We start from the raw sequence: 24,854 nt of genomic DNA on the forward strand, positions 1-24,854 counted from the left end.
AAACCTTTTTCTTCTTCTTCTTCTTCTTCTTCTTCTTCTTCTTCTTCTTCTTCCTCCTTTTACTTCTGCACACACTTGAAATCATGAACAACAACATCAAAAACATTAACTAACTTCCATCAAGTGTTTAAGGAACACATAATCTTGTTCAACACGAATGTTACTAAAATAAGGAAAAAAAAACAGGGTTTTTGTGTGTTTTTGTGTGTGTGTGTGTGTGTGTGTGTGATAGATTGATTTGGATATGGATTTTGGAAGAGTGAGAGGGACGAGTGACTGAGCGTGAAGAAAAGCAAGTGTGGCACTGAAAAACATGGTGGGTTTTTAATAAGCATTTAAGTTTTACAAAGGAACACAAATGCAATGAAAATGACCCAACAACTTTCACTTTCCTTCTTTTATCTTGGTATGAATTTGGGTCTTTTTAAACCATTTTTTAACCTTTTCCTTTCTTTCCTTTTAATTTGCATTAGGATGGTCCCCAAAAAACAAGAAATAATACTGTGTTTCTCCTTCAACCCTCCATGTTTGTATGCCTATTTCCACATATTTCAGACCCCTCCATTTATGATACGGGTCCATGTGCCCTTCACCAAAAACCCATCTCAAAATTACACTCTTTTCCGGGTTTCCGTTTATCATCGTGTTTAGATTCAGCTTTCTTCTCTTTTGAGCTTTCTCTCACGGTTTTAAAATGCATCTACTAGAAAGAGTTTTACACCTTTTCATTCCCTTCTCCAATCAATGTGAGATCTCCCAACGTCCACACTAGCACTCTCGGTTGATAATGCATTATAATAAAAAAGAAAGCAGTGAAAAAATGTTTGTTCTTCCAACACAATAATGAGTGATTCTTTTTATTATTGTACTTTTGAAGAAGGCAAATAATGGGATTTTTTTCTTTGCTACTAAAAACCAACATAAATTATTAAAACCTAACACCCCAAGTTTTTCGTCCCTCGAGATACTGCAATAATCATAACATACAATAATTCAATGAAAATCATGAGTAAAAGAAAAAAAACCCCACATATAGATATAAACAACAAAACCAAACCCAACCCAAATTTTAATTCAATTCTTCATCTTGGCTCAGATTTTATGATATGATCTTCTTCAATATTCCCACAAATTATTTGAACAACAACTTAGAACAATGAAGAACTGTAATTTGAATAATGTCTTTTTTTTTTCACTCTCCATCACCTTCTGTTGTAGCGGATGACATGTAGCTAATGGCCAATGAGGTCTCCTCAGGCGTAACGGAGCTCATATGGAAGTGTAGCCGACAAGTTTGGCAAGTGATTTCCATAATGGTGGAGCTCATTTTCCTTGTGGCTTCTTCCTTCAAGATCCTAGCCTTTTCCAACTCTGCTTGAGCTTGTTGTCGTATCATTTTTGCATTTGCGAACTCGACCTCGGCGATCTCGATCTGTCGTTTCGCCTCTCGTCGTGCTTCTTCTGCGTAAGCTTTCTCGGCGATCGCCAAATCGAGCTGACGTTCATCCTTTGCTTCCTTGTTTGACCCAATTGAGAGTTTTAGAAACGCCGAGCTTGGAGATGAAAGATGAAGCTCGAGATCATGGTGATTCGGAAAATTAATGTTGATGTTTCGATCTAAGTTCGATGATAAAATTGGAAACCCTCGTAATGGTGTAGCCGTTTGAAAGCTATGATCGTTGCTGGTCGAGGCACCGGTGTAAGAAATCGATCGTGAGTAGGGTTGTAATAATGGCGGTGGTAGCAACAGCGGCGGTGCATCAGACCTCAGCTGCCGGAGATTACAAGCATCTTGGTGTTCTATGAAGCTCTCCACTCTGAAAAATACTATGTAATATTAGTTATCAATACAATTCAACCTAAACATTACCTTATTTCTTCCATATCAAGTTATCCAAAGCCTCAAAAAACGAAAGTCGAAGCTAAAAGAATGTAGTCGATAATTTTATATCGAATAGTTAAAAATTGGAAAGCGGGTATTGAATTTAAGATTAAAATAGACAATATCATATGCGAAATTCGAGAAATTCGTAATACTAAATTAGGTCGAACTCGTTATTCTGCTTTTTCTCGAATACTCAGGTTCAAATATCTATAGACACGAACCATAAAATTGAAAAGTTAGAGAGAGAGAGAGAGGACCTAGAAAAGACACGGCCACAATCACAAGAGTGGCCACGAGTGCCACAAGTTTTGAGATGAGCTTTGAAATCAGAATGAACAGCATAAGCCTTAGAGCATTTGTCACAAACCCAATGCTTCTGATTGCTATGCTTTCTCCGGAAGTGTTTTTTGATACCGACGAGGTCACCAAGGGCATGGCGAGGGTCATGGTGGAGACAAGTGGGTTCAGGACAAACGAACACCTTTTTCTTGACTGCCTCCGCCGTCTCCGCTCTCTTGAGCAGCTTCCACGGCACCTTGTGGCGGCGGCGGTGCATTTGAAGATTCTGATCCCTTTGGAACCCTTGGTTGCATATTTCACAAACATACCGATCCGATTCCAAAAGGGTTTTTGGCGATAACGAAACCACTTCAGCATCTGGATCTAATGCAGCAACACAAAAGTGAATTCAAGTTTGAATTTTTACGAGATGGGTATGGATAAAATTTGAAAAAGATTCAAACTTTGGATTGAAAATGAGTTAAATTTGGTTAAAATTTACCTGGGGTTCCTGCTGGTCTTCTCTTTCTTTTACTGGTGACCCCATGGTCAGAATTGGGTGGAGGAGGTGGAGAACCACCAGAAGAAGAAGCTGTAGCAGCTGCAGAAGAAGAAGAAAGTTTCAACATGGAGTGGTTTTGATGATGATGATGAAGAAGAAGAAGAAGAAGAAGAATCTGGCAATATCTATCTAGAGAGAGAAAGGAGGAGAGAGAGAGAAAAAAAGGAGAGAATTGGGAGTTTTGTAGGGCAAAATGAAGAATTGGAAGGGTGTTGTTATAAAAGGTTTTGATTTTGAGTAAAGGGAGAGAGAGGAAAAAGATGATAAAAGGAGATATAATTGGGAGGATGGGGCTGCTGCCTCCTCACCACCGAGATGACATTAGCTTCAAATGTTTCGGGCCCCCCCCCCCCTCCCCCTTTCATTTCTTTCTCTCATTTACCAACAAAAAAACATATATCCTCTTTTTTTTCCTACCCTTTGTAAAAAATAAAAACAACAATCAACCTCTCTCTCTCTCTCTCTCATGCACGTGACTTTCTCTCTCTTACCACTTCCCTTTGAAAATTCATCATCGTCTAAGTTTTAAGTACGAGTCTGCTAGGACAAGTTTCTACTCTAAACTGTGAAATATGTCAAGAATAGAGAGGTACGATTGCAACTAACTGCCACACTAAATTTGTTCCAACCTAGAAAATAAGTAAGAAACTATTTACTATTGTTGTGTTTGACATACCAACTTCAATGTTTAAGTTACGTACCCAAATTTGAGTATGATATAGTTTTCAGATATTTATAAAATAATCATAAATCGACTTAAAAAGTGAACGAAATTGAATTGAATATAGACAATATAAGGAAGGACCACTATGGTTATGCCCCATTACAGGGTCGAGGTTGAAGAGGTAGATTGTGCTTCAACCCGATCTCGTATCTTCAACTTTGTACGTATACGTACATAGATACATATGTACAAAAAGTAAAAAGTTATGATAAAGTTTAATATTAAAATGCTTGAGTAAACATTAGGTTTAGAATATTCTTAATATAGTCTTTTTTTTTTATTTTTTATTACTTTAATACTAAACTTTGCTTTCTTCTTTTATCATTATCTTTTTTAAAGTTTCTTTTTTATGGGTACTTTTAACTTTTATAAATATTTTTTTATTGACATTTTGTATTATTGGTATTCAATATCGTCCAAGCCAATTGTTAACAGATGTTGTTCACTTTGGCTCGTTATTTATCGCAGTTAGTGTCACGATTTTAAAACTCGTCTATTAGGGAAAAGTTTTCTCACCCTTATAATGAATCTTTCATTTCCCTCTCAAACCGATGTGAGATCTTATAATCCACCTCTTTTGAGGGCTAGCGTCATCACAAGCACACCGTTTGATGTTTGACTTTGATACTATTTGTAATAGTCCAACCTCACCACTAGTCGTTATTGTCCACTTTGGCTTTACGTATCATCGTCAGACTCACGTTTTTAAAATGTGTATATTAGGAAAAGGTTTATGCACTCTTATAATGAATGGACTCTACATTTATATATCAAAATTAATTGCACATGTGATTCATAATAATTGACATTCTTGTAATTTTAAATATCTAAATTTGGTTCTTATACTTTTAAGAATCTTAAAATGAGTCCTAATTTTTTTTTAATTAAAATTAGTTAAATAATAATAAGTTAACCACACGGTGTGAGAACTAACTCTTGCCTAATTATACATTTAACTAGCATGTTTTGTCTTCACTCATATTTATCGTAGGAAAACTTTTATAAAATCACTTAATATAACATTGTTCAAAGCAAAACATTTTGAATGTTGGAGTTTTTTTGATTGAGCTCCCGAATAAAAAAGTTTTCTTTGGGTTTTCGGTTTCAAATTTCTCTTCAAAATTTTTAAACGCGTCCACTAGAGAGAAGTTTCCACACTCTCCAACGAATGTGACTTTTTCCTTTAAAGAATGCTTTGTTCCAATTTTAAACCGACGTGGGGTCTCACAAACCACCTCTTTGAGGGCCCAGCGTCCTAACTAGCACACCACCTCGTGTTTGGCTCTAATACCATTTGTAATAGCTTAAACCCATTGCTAGCAAATATTGTCTGTTTGAGACCCACATTAATTGGGAAGGAGAACGAAACATTTCTTATAAGAGTGTGGAAACTTTTCCCTAGTATACATGTTTTAAAATAAGGAGGCTGACGAAGATACTAATGGGCCAAAACGGACAATATTCGATCGTGGTGAACTTGGACTGTTAATGTCGTATCCTCAAAATCGCCCTAATTTAAACGTAGTCTTGGTTCATTCACGTACTCCCAATGATTGAGGTGTTATCTATATTTTACCAAATGAACATAATTGGATAATTAATGAACTAAGTTTCATATGTTTATAGTAATCAAAAGTGGGTTAACAATTAAATATGTAATGAGCACACATTAACAATCAAGTACTATAAGATATGTTATTTTTTTTTGGTTCCCATAAACATAAAAAAAAAAAAAAAAAAAAAAAAAAAAAGTTTTTAAAAAGTAAATATTAGTATATAAAACATTTTTTTTTCAAACAAAAATAGATTTGTAACTTAAATTGAATATATATTTTAAATTAACAATAAATAATTATTTGTAAGGAAACTCATAATCCATTTAGTTCAACTGCACCCAACCCAAATGAGTTGATAACTTGGATTAAATTGAGTCGATCTAGTTTTTCGGTTCACCGTTTTTTCTTTAACGCCTTTACACTTTACCTATCTTGAAAGAATTACACGTTACTTTGGTATGATTTTGTAAAAAGAATAATTTTCTTTATAATTTAATTTTAAATCACTCACAAAAGATCTATTCACTTACAAAATTTNTGGTTCCCAAAAAAAAAAAAAAAAAAAAAAAAAAAAAAAAATGAAGTTTTTAAAAAGTAAATATTAGTATATAAAACATTTTTTTTTCAAACAAAAATAGATTTGTAACTTAAATTGAATATATATTTTAAATTAACAATAAATAATTATTTGTAAGGAAACTCATAATCCATTTAGTTCAACTGCACCCAACCCAAATGAGTTGATAACTTGGATTAAATTGAGTCGATCTAGTTTTTCGGTTCACCGTTTTTTCTTTAACGCCTTTACACTTTACCTATCTTGAAAGAATTACACGTTACTTTGGTATGATTTTGTAAAAAGAATAATTTTCTTTATAATTTAATTTTAAATCACTCACAAAAGATCTATTCACTTACAAAATTTCATTCTTACATTTATACCATTATGAATTTAGGGTTTTAATTTGTAACAACTCAAGCCTACCACTAGCAGATATTGTCTGTTTTGGCTCATTACGTATTGTCATCAACCTCATAATTTTAAAACCCGTTTACTGGGGAGAAGTTCCAACACTCATATAAGGAATATTTTGTTCTTATCTCTAACTGATGTGAGATATCACAATTCACTCCATTGGGAGTACAACACCTCGATACTACACCACCTAGTGTTTGGCTCTAAAAATTAGGGACATTACATAATCGATATGAACTCCAAAGTTCCCCGAGTGAGATGGTAATATTGATCGAAAATAGATAAGAATTTGAAAAAATAGTTTAGACAAAGTTGAGAATCCAACAAACTCAACTTTTGTTTGTTGGTTTGTTGTTGAAGCAGTAAAAAGAGATTTGAACTTTAGGTGCCTTTCTTTTTAGCTGTCATAGAGAGACAAACCAAAACACACTTTCACCAAAGGGAGAAATTGTGTGATAATAAATATAATGAGTTTGACTTCAATATATATATATATATATAAAAGTTTGAAACTTTAATTTGTTGAGCTGGAAAGAACATAATCATGGCTCCCAAATGTCTTGGATTCCAAATCTAATTTTAAACAACTTTAATTATAACTAAAACACAATTACACTTTTTCATTTTTTGTCTTAATCAAAACTTCGTTAATTAATCCCCAAATTATATTCTTTAATTGCACCTACCTACCTACTTTTACAAATTCCCCTTTCCCCTTCTCTCTAAAAGCTCAAAAAGTGGAAAAAAAATAAAAAGAAGAAGAAGAGAGTTATTTCCTCTAACGAAGTGAACATAGTTCATTGTTCATGTGTATGGATTTTTCAGGTGTTCATATGATCCAAGAACCCAATGAAACTAAGTTGGATTTTTGTTCGGTTTGAGTTGGGTTAAGTTACCCAAGTTTACCCTACTTTTAAGATTATTATGAAATTTATGAATCTTTTAACTTTTACAACTCTGTGTTAATGATGACTTTGATTTGTAACGGTTTGATATTTGAGATTTTAGTTATTCGGGTAATATGTATGGTAAATAAGTAGAAAATGTTAGATCTCAAAGGGGTGGATTGTGAGATCTCACATCGATTAGAAAAGGAACAAAACATTTCGTATAAGAGTATGAAACCTCTGCCTATTATATAGGTAACAGGAAGGGTAAAATGAGGGAAGGGTAAATATGAAAGAGAAAAGCATTGTGATATCACATGTTGAGAGGTAAAAAAAGCAATAAGTGGGAGCAGTAAATTATGGTAAATCATAGATATGTACGTATTTATAATATGCAGAGGTTGATACAGACAGACATGGCCTGAAAATGAATTAGGTATATTTGTCTTTCTCATTTCCTTTCCTTTCTACTCTCTTTCACTTCCACCTCACCTCAGTCTGCTGTGCTGTGCCTTTGTGTTCTTTCTTTCCCACTGATTTTGACCCTTTCTTTTTCATTTCCCTCTTACTTTTCAACACACAACATTAAACTTCTATTAACACATAAAAAAGACAATACATAAAACAAAACACAACATGTTTCCATATTTGTTCCAGCCCAAAAATCCATCTCTCAAACCAATAAAATCGACCCGAGAAATCGTTATGTTACGTTAGTTTGTTTTTGTTGTGTGTTTGTATATACATGTCGAAGATTCGTATAACAGCTCAATCTACATCACTAGCCGATATTATTTTCTTTGAGCTTTTTCTAAGAGACTTCCCTTCAAGAATTTTAAAAGACATTTACTAAAGGGAGGTTCTCACCCTAATAAGGATTGCTTTGTTCCCCTCTTCAACTGACGTGGAATCTCACAATCTCATAATCCACCTTGCTAGCAATCATTCATCTCTACAATCGACGTGAGATCTCAAAATCTACCTCGCTGACACACTGCTCGGTATCCACCTTTCTTCAAAGCTCAACGTCTTCACTAGCACATCATCCTGTGTCTGACTCTTATATCATTTGTAACAGCTCAAGCCCTAAAAACGGTTCAACTAATGTGGGATCTCACTGTTGGATGATAAAAGTCCCACCTCGGCTAATTCAAGGAATGATCATGGGTTTATAATTACGGAATACTATTTCCATTGGTATAAGGTATTTTGGGGAAGTCCAAAGCAAAGACACAAGAACTATACTCAAAGTGAATAATATCATACCATTTTGAAGAGTCGTGTTCATCTAATAATCATGAATATCGTTGAATTAAAAAAGAGTTTAAAGATAGAGGAAAGTTTCAATTTTTTTTGGTGGGAAAATTAATTAGAAGGGTTAGCAGAGCACGTTGGGTTATCAGACCTGACCTCACCTAACAAAAAAACTTTTGTCAGCCTCTTTCTATCTCTCTCTCTTATAATTCATTTTAGAGACAGTACAGCAGAGAGACACAAGATTTGAAGGAAAACAAGAATGAAAATTCCTTACAGCTAGAGAAAACAAACAATCTGAAACAAACAAACAGACAAACAACAAACGAGAGGAGAGAGACACAGACATGTTTGGTTTTTTTTTATTTTTCTTTGTTTGTGATGATTCATCGAGAGGGTTTATGATTGAGTTTCAGTGGGAGTGTGTTGAAGGAGAAGAGAATGAATCAAGTTTGGTTCACTTCTTTGAATACCAACAACAGAATTCAGACAAATCTTCACTTATTTCCTCACTGCAACCATTGCTACCTTTATATCCCTTTGTTTTCACCTTCTCTCTAATCATTTTTTTTTTTTTTTTTTTTTTTTTTTTTTTTTTTTTTTTTTTTTTTTTTTTTTTTTTTTTTTTTTTTTTTTTTTTTTTTTTTTTTTTTTTTTNTTTTTTTTTTGTTTTTTTTTTTTTTTTTTTTTTTTTTTTTTTTTTTTTTTTTTTTTTTTTTTTTTTTTTTTTTGGTACCATTGCTTGAGATATCAAGTTGGTCGTGAGTAGAATGAAACACCCTTTATGAGTATGTAAACGTCTCTCCCTAACAGACACGTTTTAAAAATTGTGAAGGAAAATTCGAAATAAAAAGTCCAAAAGACAATATTTACTAACGGTGGGCTTTCACATTATTACCCACTATTAGACTATTTGGTATGGCCTATTTTTTTTCTCTTTGGATATGACTTTTAAAGAAGATCTGTTTAGGTAGTGAGTGGGTTCATAAATCTATGACCATAGCTCTAGCATTTACCAACTTTATCCAAAAGATTACACTATTTGTAAAAAAAACTTAGGAAGATCTCATAGGTGGGCCTTATATAATAAAAACCTTAAAGCAAAATGTTGTATTACTATTGAAATAAATACATATTCGTTAAAAATGATGTCTAATAAATACGATATGTTTCCTTTGTACAACATACGTGAAGTATGAAGATTTAAACGTTCGATTAGGAGCGTACACGAGTTCGGTTGAAGAAATCTCTTAGATCTAAAATGAAATTTGGGGTTGGTTGGGTTGGAAAGGGAGACAACCCAAATAGAATTTCCAGAGTTGTTTTTTTTAGTTATTTAAAAATTTTCTACTTATTTACCATATATTTGTTAAAAACAATGTCACATCTCCCGATATCTGGTTCTGATACCATTTGTAATAGCTCAAGCCCACCGCCAATAGATATTGTTTGCTTTGGCCCGCTATGTATTGTCGTTAGCCTCACGGTATTAAAATGCGTATTCTAGGAGAGATTTACTTATTCTTATAAGGAATATTTGGATTCATCTCCCATCGATGTGGAATCTCACAAGTTTGTTCGGATCATTTATTCACATTTTTGTTTTTAATAAAATGTTAGTTTGTAAATAATTTATTTATTTCCGGACATTTAATTAAGACTTGTATATTGTCTTTAACACAATCTAATTGCATTGTCCTTTACCATATATATTCGTTAAAAACAATGTCACATCTCCCGATATCTGGCTCTGTTACCATTTGTAACAGTTCAAGCCCACCGCCAATAGATATTGTTTGCTTTGGCCCACTATGTATGGTCATTAGCCTTACAGTATTAAAATGCGTATGCTAGAAGAGATTTACTCATTCTTATAAGGAATATTTGGTTTCCTCTCCCATCGATGTGGAATCTCACAAGTTTGTTCGGATCATTTTTTCACATTTTTGTTTTTAATAAAATGTTAGTTTGTAAATAATTTATTTATTTCCAGACATTTAATTAAGGTTTGTATATTGTCTTTTAACATAATCTAATTTTAGGAGGATCCTAACCCATTCAATTCATAAAATTTTCATTTATTTGAACCCAACCCAATCCAAACCATACAAGTTACATTCTGTTGATTGAGTTTTTTGAGTCATGAGTTCTTTTAACACACAAGTTTTTGAAAGATTCAATACTCTACTTATTACTATGATAGTGTATACTTTTACCAACAATATTGATCTTTTTAAATGCATCAACCTATCACAAATTCAAAAGGAGTGGCGAAGGTATCGTGTTCAAATCTGATATGAACCAAGAGACATCAATCATACAATATATTTTAATGAAGATGTGAAGAAAATGTTGTTGAAATTATCAAAAGATATTTAAATTCATGCCACATTGAAGAAGAATGAAGTTTCATTGTTATAAATTTTGAGAGGATTACAATTTAGAACCATTAAAATTATTGTATTTCATTAATGTATTTCAAGACTTTTATTTACTTTAAGTTACATTTACCTCATGATTAATTATGATCATAAATTATGAATGTTACGACTCTTGGAATGTCTCTAATAGTTCCATTTTAAGGCTATAAAAAAATGTAAGTTGCATTTGTAAGTAGACTTGGAAAATATAGTAAAATGAACATTTGTGCTTTCTTTAGCCAATGACTAAGTTTCTTTTTAATTCTATGTAGTTTAGGTTGTATGTAGAATATTCAAGTTCGATATGATCCATCTTCCTTGTAGAGTGATTCGAATCTCAAGTATTCATAAACATGAACATGTTTATTTCAAAGGCTACATGAAATCAGGTCGAGCCTATTTAACCATTTCGATGATTTTATCCATTTAACGAGTCATAGCACATCAAAATCAACAATTCAATTGCATCAAGAGTATTATAGCTCACATACATGTTTCTTCTAATAGCTCAGTTAAAAGTTAGAACTTCATAAATAGGCTTTTGTTTGATGGCCCAAAAACAGGGATAATGTGGACCACTCAGCCCAAATGACAGCAAACTTCTTTTGATGAGGCACGAAACTCGAGATGTCCCAATGACTTGCCTTTGACCTCCAATTTTCAAGTTGAACATGAGCTAGCATCGATGTGGGAGCTAACTAAGAGTTAGGATGTACAAATGCTTTCCGAGTTTATTAAAGATAATGATGATACGAGTGCACGGAGTAAAAGTGGGTTCATATGTCAATTATGCATATGAAGCAGTTGACTTAGAGAAAGTTGAAAACGTCGTGATAATTAAGGAACTGATAACATGATTGACATTGTTAACCAACCAGCCTACCCTTAGGATAACGTTGGTTAACTCTCAAAGAGAATTCTCTACTTAGTTTGAGTGATTTAACCCGTAGAGTTGAAGTAGTGAGAGTATTTTCTATAACGGTTGGTAGTGACCTTTTGAGCTACAAATGTTTTTAAGATTTAACCGTGAGAAGTTAACATGGAGGAGATTTCTAGAATATCATAATACCACATGTGTAAATAGTATAAAGACACTTAAGAGCGTATTGCAACTTTTGAGTATTTGAAAGGAAAGTGGGAGAGAGATGTGAAGTTTATCTTAGTATGCCTAGAATAGGAGAAATTTTTTTTCGAAGTTTTCGAGAATATGAGAAAGGTTACTCATTAGTTGGTTTAACGTGAATATGATGACCAAAAAAGTATATTTTTGCTAATGAAACCTACAAGTTCGTAAATTATTAAGTAACATAGTATGTCATGTCTTGTGAGATCCCACGTCAAGAGGGAAACAAAACATTCTTTATAAAGGTGTGAAACCTCACTTTACAAGACCTGTTTTTAAAATATTTAGGGGAAACCCAAGAGAAAGCCCAAAAAAGCAATATCGGCTAGTGGTGGGTTTGAGCTATTACAAATGGTATTAAAGTAAAATACTGAACGATGTGCCAGCAAGAACACTGAGCCCCGAAAGGGGGAGGGTGAATTGTGAGATCCCACATCAATTGGAGAGAGGAACGAGTGCCAGTGAAAATGCTAGGTCCTGAAAGAGGTGGATTGTGAGATCCCACATAGCCCGAAGAGAATAATATCTACTAAAGGTGGGCGTGAACTATGTTACATGTCAACCTAGATAACTATTTTTAGTTTAAATTATGGAGTAGTTTTAAAGGCCATTGATTATTAAGAGATATAAATTTCCTATTAAGAAGGAGAGCACTACAAAGGACTTAGAAGGGAATGCAAAGTAGGTAGTTACGAATTGAATTAAATATAAGGTGGAATCTCAACTATTATTAATTATTGATTTATAATATATTATACTTTTTTATTTTAAGAAATAAAATACAAAGTTTTTACTTTTATATTTTAAAATTTTAAAATTAAAAATATAGATACCATTCCTAAAATGCTAAATAATTATTTTAATCCATTGGATTCAAGGAATTTTCTCTTTTTCTTAAAAAATAAATTAAAGCACAACCAATTAACAAAAATACTATTATGGTTTCTTGAAAAAGAAAAAAAAAAAGGAAAAATATGATAAAATTAAGAAAATATTATTTGGTACCGACTTCTAATTTCTTAATTTTCTTTTACAAATAATATAAATAATATATATTTAAATTAAAAAAGAAAACCCTTCTCTTTTTTCACTCACTTTTCTTATCTTTGCCTTTTAAGCCCTTTCCTCTCTCTCTCTCTCTCTCTCTCTCTCTCTCTCTCTCTCTCTGTTTCTCTCTGCTCCGGCAAAACCCTAAAGTGCCGGTTACACTCACCCGAGTAAGTTTTCTCTCTCCTCTTGTCTCTCTCTCTCTAAATATATGGGTCCTTGTGTTCTCTTTGACCATCACTGACATTTATATATAAACATACCCTTTCTATATCCATTTGTTCTTTATACTTCCTTTATTTGTATTTACCTTTTTTTACTTTTTTTTATTTTTGTTGGCTTCTGATGTGTCGAGATTCTGGACTATTTTGGTTGTGTAATCGAATGATGGGAATTTGAAATCTAAAATTTGGGTCGTTTTTAGGGTTTATTGTGCAATCCATGTTTAGCGGTTTAATTTATGTTTATCCTTGATTTTACTTTTGCGCTGTGTTTGACTATGGAAGGAGTTGGGATTTTAGTTAGTAGAAGCCCTAATGTTTAGCTTTTGATGAAGAGTTTGGTGTTAAATCCACCCGTTTGGGTGTTGCTGGAGTTGATTTGTAATTCTCACTGTTGTGTTTGGAAGATGGTTTACTGTTTGATTACCTTTGTTTTTCTTGTAGGAGTTTAATTGCAGGCTGCAGGTCAATCTTTGTATTTTGTAGTAATATCTAACTGATGCTATTTTTATGCCACCCATTTTGTTTCCTAGATCTTTTATTTCTTGGGTGATTCAAGTCCCTGTTTTTTTTTTCCCCCTTTTGTAATTTATTTTGTGTTTTTAATGTTTGTCTTGGTCTCGTATTTCCACGACGTTAATGATTATTTCAAGCTCTCACTCATTGATATGTTTAGAACTTAGGTGTTTCTTGAATCTAACTTGTGATCTCTGCTTGTTGTGTTTACTCATTAGTTCTAATGGACGGCGATGCGTTGAACATGCGTAATTGGGGTTACTATGAACCGTCCGGGAAAGCACAGCTTCGCCTGCAGCTCATGTCTACAATTTTTGATCAAGATATGAAGCATTTTCTGCCTGGACGCAACCCTTCTGCTATTATTAACATGAATGGAGCGTTTCATTCACGGGGGTCTGGTGTTTCTGAACCACCAGTACCAACAAACTGGGTCAGGGATGGATGGATAAATCACAATAGAGACAAGCTTCTCAACATGTTACCTCCCAATCCAACTTATTCCACTCATGCAGAAACTTCGGCTGCGCAACCTGTGCAAATGATGCAAGCACATGAGACATCAATAGATGAAATGGTTGGTAGGATTGATGAACCATCTGAGAAGAAGGAAACTAAACAACTGAAGAAACGACAGAATGGAGGTGCTCCAAAAATTCCAAAACCTAAGAAGCCTCGCAAGGCAAAAAATAATGATCCTTCCGTTCAGCAAGTGAAGGCACCGAAAAAGAAGATGGATCTTGTTATAAACGGGCTGGGTATGGACATTTCTGGTATCCCAATTCCTATATGCTCTTGCACTGGAACTCCTCATCAGTGTTATAGATGGGGCTATGGTGGCTGGCAATCAGCTTGTTGTACCACAACTTTGTCTGTACATCCTTTGCCGATGAGTGAGAAGCGGCGAGGTGCAAGAATTGCAGGGAGAAAAATGAGTCTAGGTGCTTTTAAGAAGGTTTTGGAGAAACTAGCAGGTCAAGGTTATAACTTCTCTAACCCAATTGATTTAAGAAGCCATTGGGCAAGGCATGGGACCAATAAGTTCGTCACTATCAAGTAGACTAGCAGGGTATGATGCTAGAGGGCTGAGTTTGTTTTACATGTATATATCTGTGACTGACCTTTTGCAACAATCTCGGGGTAGCTATAGCTGGTAACTTTTGTTCTTTATAGTTCATGGGTTTATGAAATTTAGAAATCTGCATCTTCTTCAATCCTGATTCCTTGTGTAATAGTTCGTGATTTATTGGATTGTTTCCTAATGCTATTTCCTTTCCATCTTTGTCTTGGATCAGTTATCTACTTATCATTTAATTTGTTCATTGCCGTGTACTCCTTCAAAATTGAGTATAGAATGTAGAATAGCACCAAAGTGAATGATATGGTGGTAGTATTTAGTTGAACGTCAACTGGTTTGGCATTCTGCATTCTCTTTTATTTTGCTCAATGTAAATGGATGATCTGGCCATCTGTTACAGACGGAAATAACAGTTTGCCGTATGAATTTATTCAATATAGAAAATCATATGAGACTTGAATATCATGGTAATCGTGATTTTAATTAGCCTATCCAGGGACATGGACTCTGAGATGGCCGCTCATGTATATTTTGTTATAAATTCTCTTTTGTAATAACATGTTCATCTGCTAAAGTTTTTAGCTGAAGACATTAACTCGTAAGCAATTGGGAATTACAACCCTCAATTGCTCTCTATCAACTGATTGAGAAAAAGAACGGTACCAACGTTTATTCAATAGAATTTCTAGATAGGATTATTTAGATTTTGACATGTTTATGCTGGTGTAATGCTTATTAGTAGTTGATATTGCATAACTCTTTATGGAATTTCTTCTAGTTTGTATTGAAGTCTTACAGAGTATCGTCAACAGGCTGTCTTATTCTCAGACTTTCCCTGGTAATAGGACCATGGGTCTCATTTTTGTTCATGCATTTGATTCACCCCTATGACACTAGGAAACTTTGTCTCTGAAGTTAGAAGGCATAATTGGAATTTCTTTTTCAAGTTTTTGGTTACGTTTAGCTGTTGTTCATGGGTTTTGTTATTTTACAGAGAGACATTTGTAAAATAGCAACTGATTCCTTTCTGTTGATTATAGAAGTGAGACATTCTGGAAACTGCCTTAGCATTGATATTCAATCTAACGTTGGGCCTTGAGATTACAGGAGGAGGATTAGAGTTCACAAAGTAAATGGTTGTTGATGCTGTAGAAATTTTCAAGGGTTATGCTTACTTCATACTGCAAATACTCTGTTGTATGAGATGGAAAGAACTAGGTTTCGTAGGTATTCTAAATATCTCTGAAGTTAACCATTAGAGAGATCCTACATCGGATGGAGAGGAGAACAAAACATTATTTATAAAGGTGTGGAAACCTCTCTTTAACATACTCGTTTTAAAATCTTGAAGAGAAACTCATATGGAAAAATTCAAAGTGGACAATATCTAGTAGTAGGGAAATTGGATTGTTAGAAATGGTATTAGAGTCAGGTACCGGGCGGTGTACCAGCGAAGACGTTGGGGCCGCCAAGAGGATGGATTGTGAAATCCCATATTGGAGAGGCGAATGAAACATTCCTTATAAGAGCAACCTCTTCCTAACATACTCATTTTAAAATCTTGAAAGGAAGTCCACAAGGGAAAATTCAAAGAGGACAATATCGGGTAGCGATAGGTTTGGGCTTGAATTGTTACATCTAACGACTTGACTTGTACTTTAGGTTGCAAGTTTAAATCGTGAAAAGAAGATCAAAGTAGACCAATTATATCATAATTGAAATTGCATGCAATTAATTTTAAGGGAAAGAATAAGAAGAAATAAAGGATTAGAGTTATATATGTAAAAGATGTTATGGTGTGTCTCTCATGTGATTAATTACATTGCAGTTAGCCCCAAACATGAAAACATGGAAGATAATGGATTTTGCTTTTCAATTTGGTTTATTTTATTTTATTTTATTTTTATTTGGGGGATAAATAAATTTATAAACTTGCTTTGGTTACCCTTTCCCTCTCACCTTATTTTTAAAGCGACAACTACTTCTTTGATAGATACCCATTTTTAGCTCTCTCTCTCTCTCTCTCTCTCTCACACACACACACAGTTCTCTCTACCTCTCTCTCTCTCTCTTTCTGAGGTTTCTCTCTCCTCTCTCCTCTCTCCTCTCTGTCTCTGTCTCTCTCTCTCTCTCTCTCTCTCTCTCTCCAGAAGGGCAAAACCCTAAAGAGACGTTTACACCCACCCAAGTAAGTTCTCTCTCTCCCTGACCCCTTCTTTCTCTCTCTTTTTCTCTCTCCTTCTCTCTTTGTTTCTCTCTCTCTCGAGTTTGAATATATGGGTCCTTCTTGTACTATTAGGCCTGTTATCTGCAACCCCATATAAATATGCATTTGCTTCTTCTTTTGTTTTTGTGATTTCCTGATTTTCTGCTGCAATTTTCCTCAGATCTGTGGTTTTTCGGATTTCGGTGTTTTGGAAACCCTAGTTTTTTGTGCGTTCTGCATGATGGGTGTCTGATTTCTCAAGTTTTGTTCTCTTTGGGGGGGTTTTGACTTTTGTGAATCTCCGTTTGGGCTTCTATTTGCTTGCAATGTTGTAAATGAGAACCAGTTTTGATTTTGTGGGCCGCGGAAATGAGATCCTTGCCCTAATTTTCTCGATTGGATGTTTCTTCTTTTGTCTTCTTTGTTGAATTGAATGTTGGATCTGGAATTCTGTTTTACTACGGAATATTTAGAAGGTCGATCTATAAAATTAGTGTCTAAATCGTTTGATAATAAATTTTCAATTTCGGAGCTGCTCCTCCTTAATTGATCCTATTAATTGTCTTGTTATTTTTCCCTTTTGGATCTTTTGTTGTTTGATTTGTTTTCATTTGCGAGCCATTATGATGTGGTTGAACAATCGCCATCCAAGTACTGCTATTGGGAAGCTTCAAAACCTAAGAACTTTTCTCTCATTGTTGTTATGTTTGATATGTAGTTCTCATGGATGATGATGCGTTGAACATGCGCAATTGGGGCTATTATGAGCCGTCCTTTAAAGGCCATCTTGGCCTGCAGCTCATGTCCCCAATTACTGAGCGGGACATGAAACATTTCTTACCTGGCCGTGATCCTTCTGTTATGGTGAATGCGAACGCAACGTTCCATCCTCGAGATTGCGTTGTCTCTGAAGCACCGGTCCATATGAACTATATTAGGGATAATTGGGGAGGTAACCCCAGAGATAGGTTTCTCAATATGTTACCTGCCAATCACAATTATCCTGTTCTTCCAGGAACTTCAGGAGCTCACTCCTTGCAGATCTTGCAGCCACCCTCTTCATCTAGGGATGAACTAGTAGCAAATAGAGTTGAAGAGCCTCCAGTTAAGAAGGAAGGTGGAAAAGCTAAGAAAAGACAGAGTAGTGAGACTGGCCCCAAAACTCCTAAAGCTAAAAAACCGAGGAAACTGAAAGATACTAGCACCGCCGTGCCTCGTGCAAAACCACCGAAGAAGAATATTGATCTTGTTATAAATGGTATTGATATGGACATTTCAGGTATTCCGATCCCGGTTTGCTCTTGCACTGGTTCTCCTCATCAATGTTATAGGTGGGGATGTGGTGGTTGGCAGTCTGCTTGTTGTACTACCAACATATCGACTTATCCTTTGCCCATGAGTGACAAAAGACGAGGTGCGAGGATAGCTGGGCGAAAAATGAGTCAGGGTGCGTTTAAGAAGGTACTCGAGAAACTAGCAGCTGATGGCTATAATTTTGCTAACCCGATCGATTTGAGGTCACACTGGGCACGACATGGTACTAATAAGTTTGTCACAATCAAGTAGACTAATTCTGTTGGTATTTTCAATCGTCTGCTTGAATTGTGTATATATCTGCACCCTTCTGCAGAGCTCTACCGGTAGTCTGTAGTTTCTTCATGAGTTTTATTAACATTTCAAAATTGTTTTCGACATTTGGACACTTCGGTTCTTTTATTTATTTTCCTCTTCAGCTTATGTGATACGTGTAAACAAAAGAATTTATCTGGATGAACTTTCATTTATTTGAGATTCCTTTTGGAAGTATTTCTCTTTCTTTGTTCCATGTTGAAGATTAGTGAAGGAAGGGAAGAAAGAACACAGGCAAACTGGAACAAGTTTATCTTCGGTTTTGCTTCAGGTCAGGGATTTGGTGTTCATGAATTTGTGCTCTGTTTTGCTTTAGATCCTCTGGAATTGCATCTTTAACACTGATTCTTTATCCAAGCTTATGAAATTGCTGAACAAGCTTTGAGTTATTAGGAATGGAAATTTGCCTTGCTTTTTCTTGATTTGGATATTTTATTGTTGGCTGCCACATATCCTCCAATGGAAGCAAAAGTTGAAGTTTTGCTTGTCCTATGTCTTTCTCCCAGACCAAGCAATCTCACATTATCATGAAGTTTGGTGTGGACTGGCCGTTAGATTAATAGAAAACTCAGTTATGTGGACTCTACTCAAAATTGATTTGCTATCTGCCTCGTAGTTGATATTGCGTTTTTTGGGTTTTTTCTTTCGGGCTTCCCCTCAAGGTTTCTTAAAATACATCTGATAGGGAGAAGTTTCCACTCTTATAAAAAATAGTTCGTTCTCCCGGACGTGGGATGAACATTTCTCTTCAAAGTTTTTAAAACGTGTTTGCTAGAGAGAAGTTTTTATACCTTTATATAGAATGTTTTGTTCTCCTCCCAACCGATGTGAGATTTTACAATCCACTCCCTTCTCGAGCCAATGTTCTTGCTTGCACTCGTTCTCTACAATCGATGTGAGATCAGATCTTACATCGATCGGAGAGAGGAATGAAACATTTTTTTATAGGAGTGGAAATCTCTCTCTAACTAAACTAAAGCATTTTAGAAACATCAAGGGAAGCCTGAAAATAAAAACCAAAAACCAAAACCCAGACTTGGCCATTACAAATTTTGCTAACATGAAAAAAAAACCAAAAAAACCAAATTTCGCAACTTGGCTTAGACATTTTCGAGTAGATCATCTGCGATGTTGCACCTGGTTCAATCTCCAGGTAAATGCCTTGTCAGGGTACGAGGGAGGGAGATTTACCATATTATAGTTAAAAGGAAACAAACAGTAAGATGAAAAGGATTACACTCAATACTCAGAAAAAAAAACACCTGGAATATGCATCATCTCCAAAAGATCAAGAATCTAAAATCGAATGGTTGCTTTAGTTTGAGAAACATAAATATATACAATACATAAAACACTAACAAAATCCACACAACATTGTGGTCGCACTCCCTACTATATCAAATCTTCCTATTTCAACATACAAGAAACCTTAGATGCATGGTTTCGAGCTACTTATCTGTTATTGTCACTACCTATTTTATACCATACACGCGTCGAGTTGCTAAAACACCATCTTTTACGTCTCCTCGACCTGTTAGTTGCATTCCCTCCTCCAAGTTGTCCTATTGAATCACAGTTGTAAACTAGTTTACAAATTGTTTCTTATTCACAAAGTATACGAATATCCCGTTTGTGACCGTTGTGCCTTCCCTGTAGATCACATACGAGCTCCTGGTTAGATAGATCACAATTGAAATAAAAAGAGTGCCATGGGAACCATTTTAGTTCGACCAGTTTTGGTTGATATCTAATCGAGTTCACCGTTCAGTTAGAAGTGAGTAAACATACCATGACGAGAGCATTAAGATTTAACTCTGGGGTGGAGAACCTGGCTCAGATCCATAAATGGAAGCGTATGACATTGTATCATCCTTAGATATGGCCACAAAATTCAATGGTGTAGTAGACAACCTCCTCATTTCTTTGAAGTATCCATTTTGGCGCCCGGAATAGGATCTAGGAGTGAGGAGCTCTGGGGCCGCTCCACCAACAGAGTTTCGACGAGGCATTGGCGTCATTGATCCATTCCCGTTCGCACGATATCCATTAGTCTTCCTAAAGCTGTTGCTCTTCCTAGGACTGGGTTTAGATCCATACATAGCTTCCTTTTCTGTTAGGAGGATATCTTGGAGTTTCTTTTGATCCTGGGAATGGAAGGTTTTTGTTTCTCTTCAGGAAACGGCAGTAAAGAGAATGGATTAAGCTCATAATTCAAAATAAGAACATAAATTAAAGTACCCTGTGTCTCTTTTTCTCCTCTTCTCTGTGTTGTCTACTTAACTTATAATCTTCAAGTATAGTCACCAATCTTGCCTGAAACAAGAACAACTAATAAGCTTCCCATTCTAAATGATGCAGATGATAAAAGGATGGGGAGGATAATCCTTACCCCATCATAAAGAAACATAGTCTTCTTTTCATCTTCCCAGGCCAGAGTTCTGTTTATCAGATTATCAACAATAGCTGAAAAGAAATAACACCATTAGCTATAGCTGCTATGCAAATTTTAACCTTTAGAAGTTTATATTTCATTGAAATAAACTTGAACAATCAGTGAAATCATTACTCTTCTTTAGTTCAACCATTGCTTTTAAGAACGTCGAGTTTGGCACTTATTGTTCGTTTCGTATGTTTTGCTGGTTAAATTTTGGAAATCTTTTGTAACAACCAAAACCCACCGCCAGTAGATATTTGTCCGTTTGGCCCATTACGTATTGCTGTCAGCCTCACGGTTTTAAAACATGTCTACCAGAGAGAGGATTCCACACCCTTACAAGGAATGCTTTGTTCCCCTCTCTGACCAATGTGAGATCTCACATCTTTTAATGAAACTTTCGTTTTGTGGGACATATCAATTTCACCATTCGTTCTCATTAACAAATCAACTTGATAAAGTTAAAACTTCCATATTTAGATTGATTAACCCAACTAAATATAAGGATAAAGGACGTTCCATTAATTGTTCATCCTGGTATGAAGAGAAACTTCTTCCTGAGAAAAATACCTGAGATTTTGCTAACAGTCACTCTCGCTCGTTCTGCACGTTTCAGATTAACGTGTGAACCTCTCCCTGCATTATAACGATTCTCGTCCTGCAATTTGAATGACAAGATGTTAGTACACTAAGGCAAACCGAACTAATCACATTGGACTCTATTAGCAAAACAAGAAGCGTTCGTAAACCTGCTAGCTATCCAAACATGCAGTTCATAACTTTTAAATGCGAACACGATATAAAATTGCAGGCTAAGCCAAAAATACTCAGCTTACTTGATTATACTCTTCAAGCCAATTTTCTTCCTCACATGCTGACAGCCAGCGGTCTATTCGATCCATTATGTCTCTTCGGCTTGTGGCTTCTTCTTTTACTTTGACGATTTGCACTTCAATGTTTGCAAGGAGTTCAGAAGGATCTACGAGACCTATAAAACGGCAAAGCAAGAAGTCGATTTTGTATAACTAAGGAAGAGTAAGTTTGATGAAAGTTTGAATAATCTAGGACTTGATTACCTGAATCTATCAAAGCACTTGATTTCTCAGAAGCTGTGCTAGGATCAGCTTCAATGTGAGTCATTCTACAAATCTCCTCCAACTCAGACCTTCGCTTCATTACGAGCTGTTTCATCCGACCCGCTTTTAGTTTAGTTAACCTCTCCACTTCTGCTGATGCCTGGAAACATCAACCAAAATGGAACTTGAGCGTTTTTCATATCGAGGGCCGACATGAAAATCATATTGACAATGCTCCAAACCTGTTCAATCGTCTCTGTGGAGAGAAGACCTGGTTCTGTGACTTCTGTTTCGGGTACACGTACAATGGAAGTTATCCGGGAAAATTTACTCTTTTCATCATGTGAGGAGTCCATCAAGTTCCAAAGTTCAAATAGTGATGTTAATATGTCCTTCAACTGCAGGTTAAGGCAGGTTATAAAATTAGGACAAACGGAACGAAATCTCGAGCGATGATCTGAATGAGCTTACCTTCTGAATTCGAGTTTTCCTTTCTGCTTTCAATGTAAGAATAGTGTGTTCTAGGCCTTCCAATGTGCTATTGCTGATATTTGTAGCTTGTTCCACGCTTGTTCTTTCTAAGCTCGGATGCACATCACTTACAGTCTGGCCAAAATCCACGCCAAGAACGCCACAGAGAGAATGAACCTCACTAACATGTTCCAAAACCTTATGAAGTCGATCAGACTGCAAAGAATTTCTTGTTAATTATCATTTTAACGTGAAATAAATCGCTTCACATGATATCCTTAAGTTACTATTCTCGAACCTTCTCCTTTTGCAGGGTGCGAAGATGAGTTTGATACTCATTAAGCTTTCTCAAAGACAGGTCTGTTTCTTCCAAGGTTAAAGTATTGATGATCGTGTGGTCGTTAAGATGGTTGCTATATCCTGAAATCTCGACACTGATCTTCTCGATTTGGGCTTTTATATCTGCAAATTGTTTCAAACGCTCTTCTTTCTTTGTCTTCAACTCTTCTACTAAGGGAGTGACAGAAGCAAGCTTTTCCTTCAATGTTTTGGACCTCTTCTCAACCTGACTCTGCCACCACAGGAAACAAATTACAAACACAATCAACCAAAATGGTCATGGAACATAATTCAACTCTTGCCAATAAGTTAAGAACAATTGCAAGGACCCTCGAACTCGTTCTCGAACACTAGAAACTTTAATGTATCTTTACCGAAGAACTTAGTTCACCAAGAGCAGCCATCAATGTTGCAACCTCGGCCTCCTTTGACGCAACGGATTGATGGAGTCGTGCCTTGGCATTCACAGCTTCCTCGACCTTTCTCCGATACACTTCCAAGCATTCCCTCTCCAATTCCAGGAGCATACGGTCTTTGTCAGCTTCACTCTCGCCAATGTCATTCCATATTTGCTGAAATCATTAGAGGAGAGAGTCAGTGAACTTCTATCAGGTGAATTGTAAACATGAACACATGAAACTCCTCATCAGAAGAACCATAAAAGATACAGTGAAATTTCAGGACAAATCTAAACAAGAGAAAGAGAGAGCAACGGAGAAGGCTATCAATTCAACATAAACCCCAAAAAAGAGCTTCCAGAAGAGATTCATTACTCCTCAAATGTCCAAAAGCACAAAACTAGCCTGGGAATTATTAGCGGTAGCAGCTCTCATAGCCCCCAAAAGAACTCATCATGAGCCGCAAACCCATCATTGTAAAGAAAATTACAAACAAAACAAGAAAGAAGACAAAGAAAGTGATAAACCTGAAGTTCTCTGAGTAAAGCATTACAACTAGAGCTCGTGCGAACACTGGCAAAAGGACTACCAACAGCCAACATTTCTTTTCCTTTCAACAGATCCCAATTCCACAGAGCAAAAAATCCCCCAAATTCCTCAGGAACCCAGAAGGCGGCGGCTAAAGAATTTTGATAAAGAAAAAAGAAAAAAACCCCCCGACAAACAGAGCTCAAACCCAGAAAGAAACCAGCATGGCAAGTGGGTTTTGATTGTCGAATGAACTCATGAAGACAAGACACATTTCGAACCAACTCTGTTCCTCCAGATCTGAAAACCCAAAAGCTATTTTTCCAAAATTTCCTTCTCTTTTCAGAAACCCCTTTCTTTCCAGCTAGAAACTGAAGAACATCTCAAAGAAAACAGGGGAAATCGGTAAAAAGTCTCAGCGCTAAGAAATCATCGCATATTATTAGAAAAATATATATATATATATACCTATGTAGAAGTAACTGGAAGGGAAACCTACCGCTAAAACAAAATAGAGAGCTCTTTTGAAAATAAAGAGAGAATATAAAAGGAAGAAGAACAAGATGAAGCAAAACAGTGAATATTTTGAGAAAAAAAAATTATAAAAGTTACTTTTTTTTTTTTTTTTGGAATTTGGAGGTTATGCTAAAATGCGCTAACGTGGCAGTTAACGCTAACAGAATTTATGCCCACGTTAGCAGAATTGTATTTTCTATATTTCTATAGAATTTGGGGTTTCGGGTGAGTCAGAGAGCACTTGAAATTAAAAAATTAAAAAAAATTAATTTTATAATTAAAAAATAAACTCAATTTTTCGCTTGTTTTTTAATACAATAAATAATGGAGATTCAACCTCCACTTTCAATCTAGCGCGTGAGTTATACTGTCAAATAATAAATGCGAGTGTGTTTCAAATATTGAATTGGCGCGTGGGTTTGGATGACTTAAGTAGAACAGTTCATATTTAGTCATGTTGCTATTTTGATTTTGACTCTTTTTTTTTTTTTTTTTTTTTCTCCCTGCAATGTTTTAGAAATTAGATAAATACCTTTCTTGGAGATTTTAATTTTTTTTAATTATTTCGAGTCAATTTTTAATCAAATTTATCGAAATTAATTTCAATCCATTGATTTTCAGTTTAATTTAGTTTCAAAAGATTTAATTATAAGATGAGAAATGATTAATTTGGCAAAGACTAAAAAAAACCATCAATTAATTAATAAATTAAAGAAATATGTCATTAAT

The 24,854-nt window shown here is 35.2% G+C and overlaps 4 protein-coding genes across 5 annotated transcripts; 2 read left to right on the top strand and 2 right to left on the bottom strand.

Moving 5' to 3' along the window:
- Positions 1-1,041: 1,041 nt before the first annotated feature.
- Positions 1,042-3,025, bottom strand: LOC111487771 (protein SHOOT GRAVITROPISM 5-like). The gene is made up of 3 exons (XM_023135297.1): positions 2,667-3,025; positions 2,143-2,548; positions 1,042-1,817 (listed from the first exon to the last, which is right to left on the bottom strand). The coding sequence occupies exons 1-3, from the start codon at positions 2,791-2,793 to the stop codon at positions 1,193-1,195; spliced, it is 1,158 nt and encodes a 385-aa protein (XP_022991065.1). The 5' UTR covers positions 2,794-3,025; the 3' UTR covers positions 1,042-1,192.
- A 9,710-nt stretch (positions 3,026-12,735) lies between these two features.
- Positions 12,736-14,770, top strand: LOC111486911 (protein BASIC PENTACYSTEINE2-like). The gene is made up of 2 exons (XM_023134077.1): positions 12,736-12,883; positions 13,669-14,770. Exon 2 carries the CDS (start codon positions 13,674-13,676, stop codon positions 14,508-14,510), a length of 837 nt encoding a protein of 278 aa, XP_022989845.1. The 5' UTR covers positions 12,736-12,883; positions 13,669-13,673; the 3' UTR covers positions 14,511-14,770.
- Positions 14,771-16,573: 1,803 nt separating this feature from the next.
- On the top strand, positions 16,574-18,540 carry LOC111486910 (protein BASIC PENTACYSTEINE2-like). Its single transcript, XM_023134076.1, has 2 exons — positions 16,574-16,716; positions 17,453-18,540. Exon 2 carries the CDS (start codon positions 17,458-17,460, stop codon positions 18,298-18,300), a length of 843 nt encoding a protein of 280 aa, XP_022989844.1. The 5' UTR covers positions 16,574-16,716; positions 17,453-17,457; the 3' UTR covers positions 18,301-18,540.
- A 1,072-nt stretch (positions 18,541-19,612) lies between these two features.
- LOC111486909 (65-kDa microtubule-associated protein 6-like) lies at positions 19,613-23,683 on the bottom strand. Of its 2 annotated transcripts, none has more exons than XM_023134074.1 (12): positions 23,609-23,683; positions 23,058-23,255; positions 22,643-22,915; positions 22,345-22,560; positions 22,116-22,271; positions 21,874-22,033; positions 21,634-21,785; positions 21,368-21,455; positions 20,753-20,826; positions 20,602-20,676; positions 20,152-20,507; positions 19,613-20,013 (listed from the first exon to the last, which is right to left on the bottom strand). In XM_023134074.1, exons 1-11 carry the CDS (start codon positions 23,681-23,683, stop codon positions 20,172-20,174), a joined length of 1,803 nt encoding a protein of 600 aa, XP_022989842.1. In that variant the 3' UTR covers positions 19,613-20,013; positions 20,152-20,171. The 2 variants fall into 2 exon arrangements, with proteins under 2 accessions (XP_022989842.1, XP_022989843.1); XM_023134075.1 differs by having other exon boundaries at positions 19,613-20,034.
- Positions 23,684-24,854: the final 1,171 nt, after the last annotated feature.

This window comes from Cucurbita maxima, unplaced genomic scaffold (assembly GCF_002738345.1).
Source record: "Cucurbita maxima cultivar Rimu unplaced genomic scaffold, Cmax_1.0 Cma_Scf00012, whole genome shotgun sequence".
In the NCBI taxonomy this organism is placed as follows: Eukaryota; Viridiplantae; Streptophyta; class Magnoliopsida; order Cucurbitales; family Cucurbitaceae; genus Cucurbita; species Cucurbita maxima.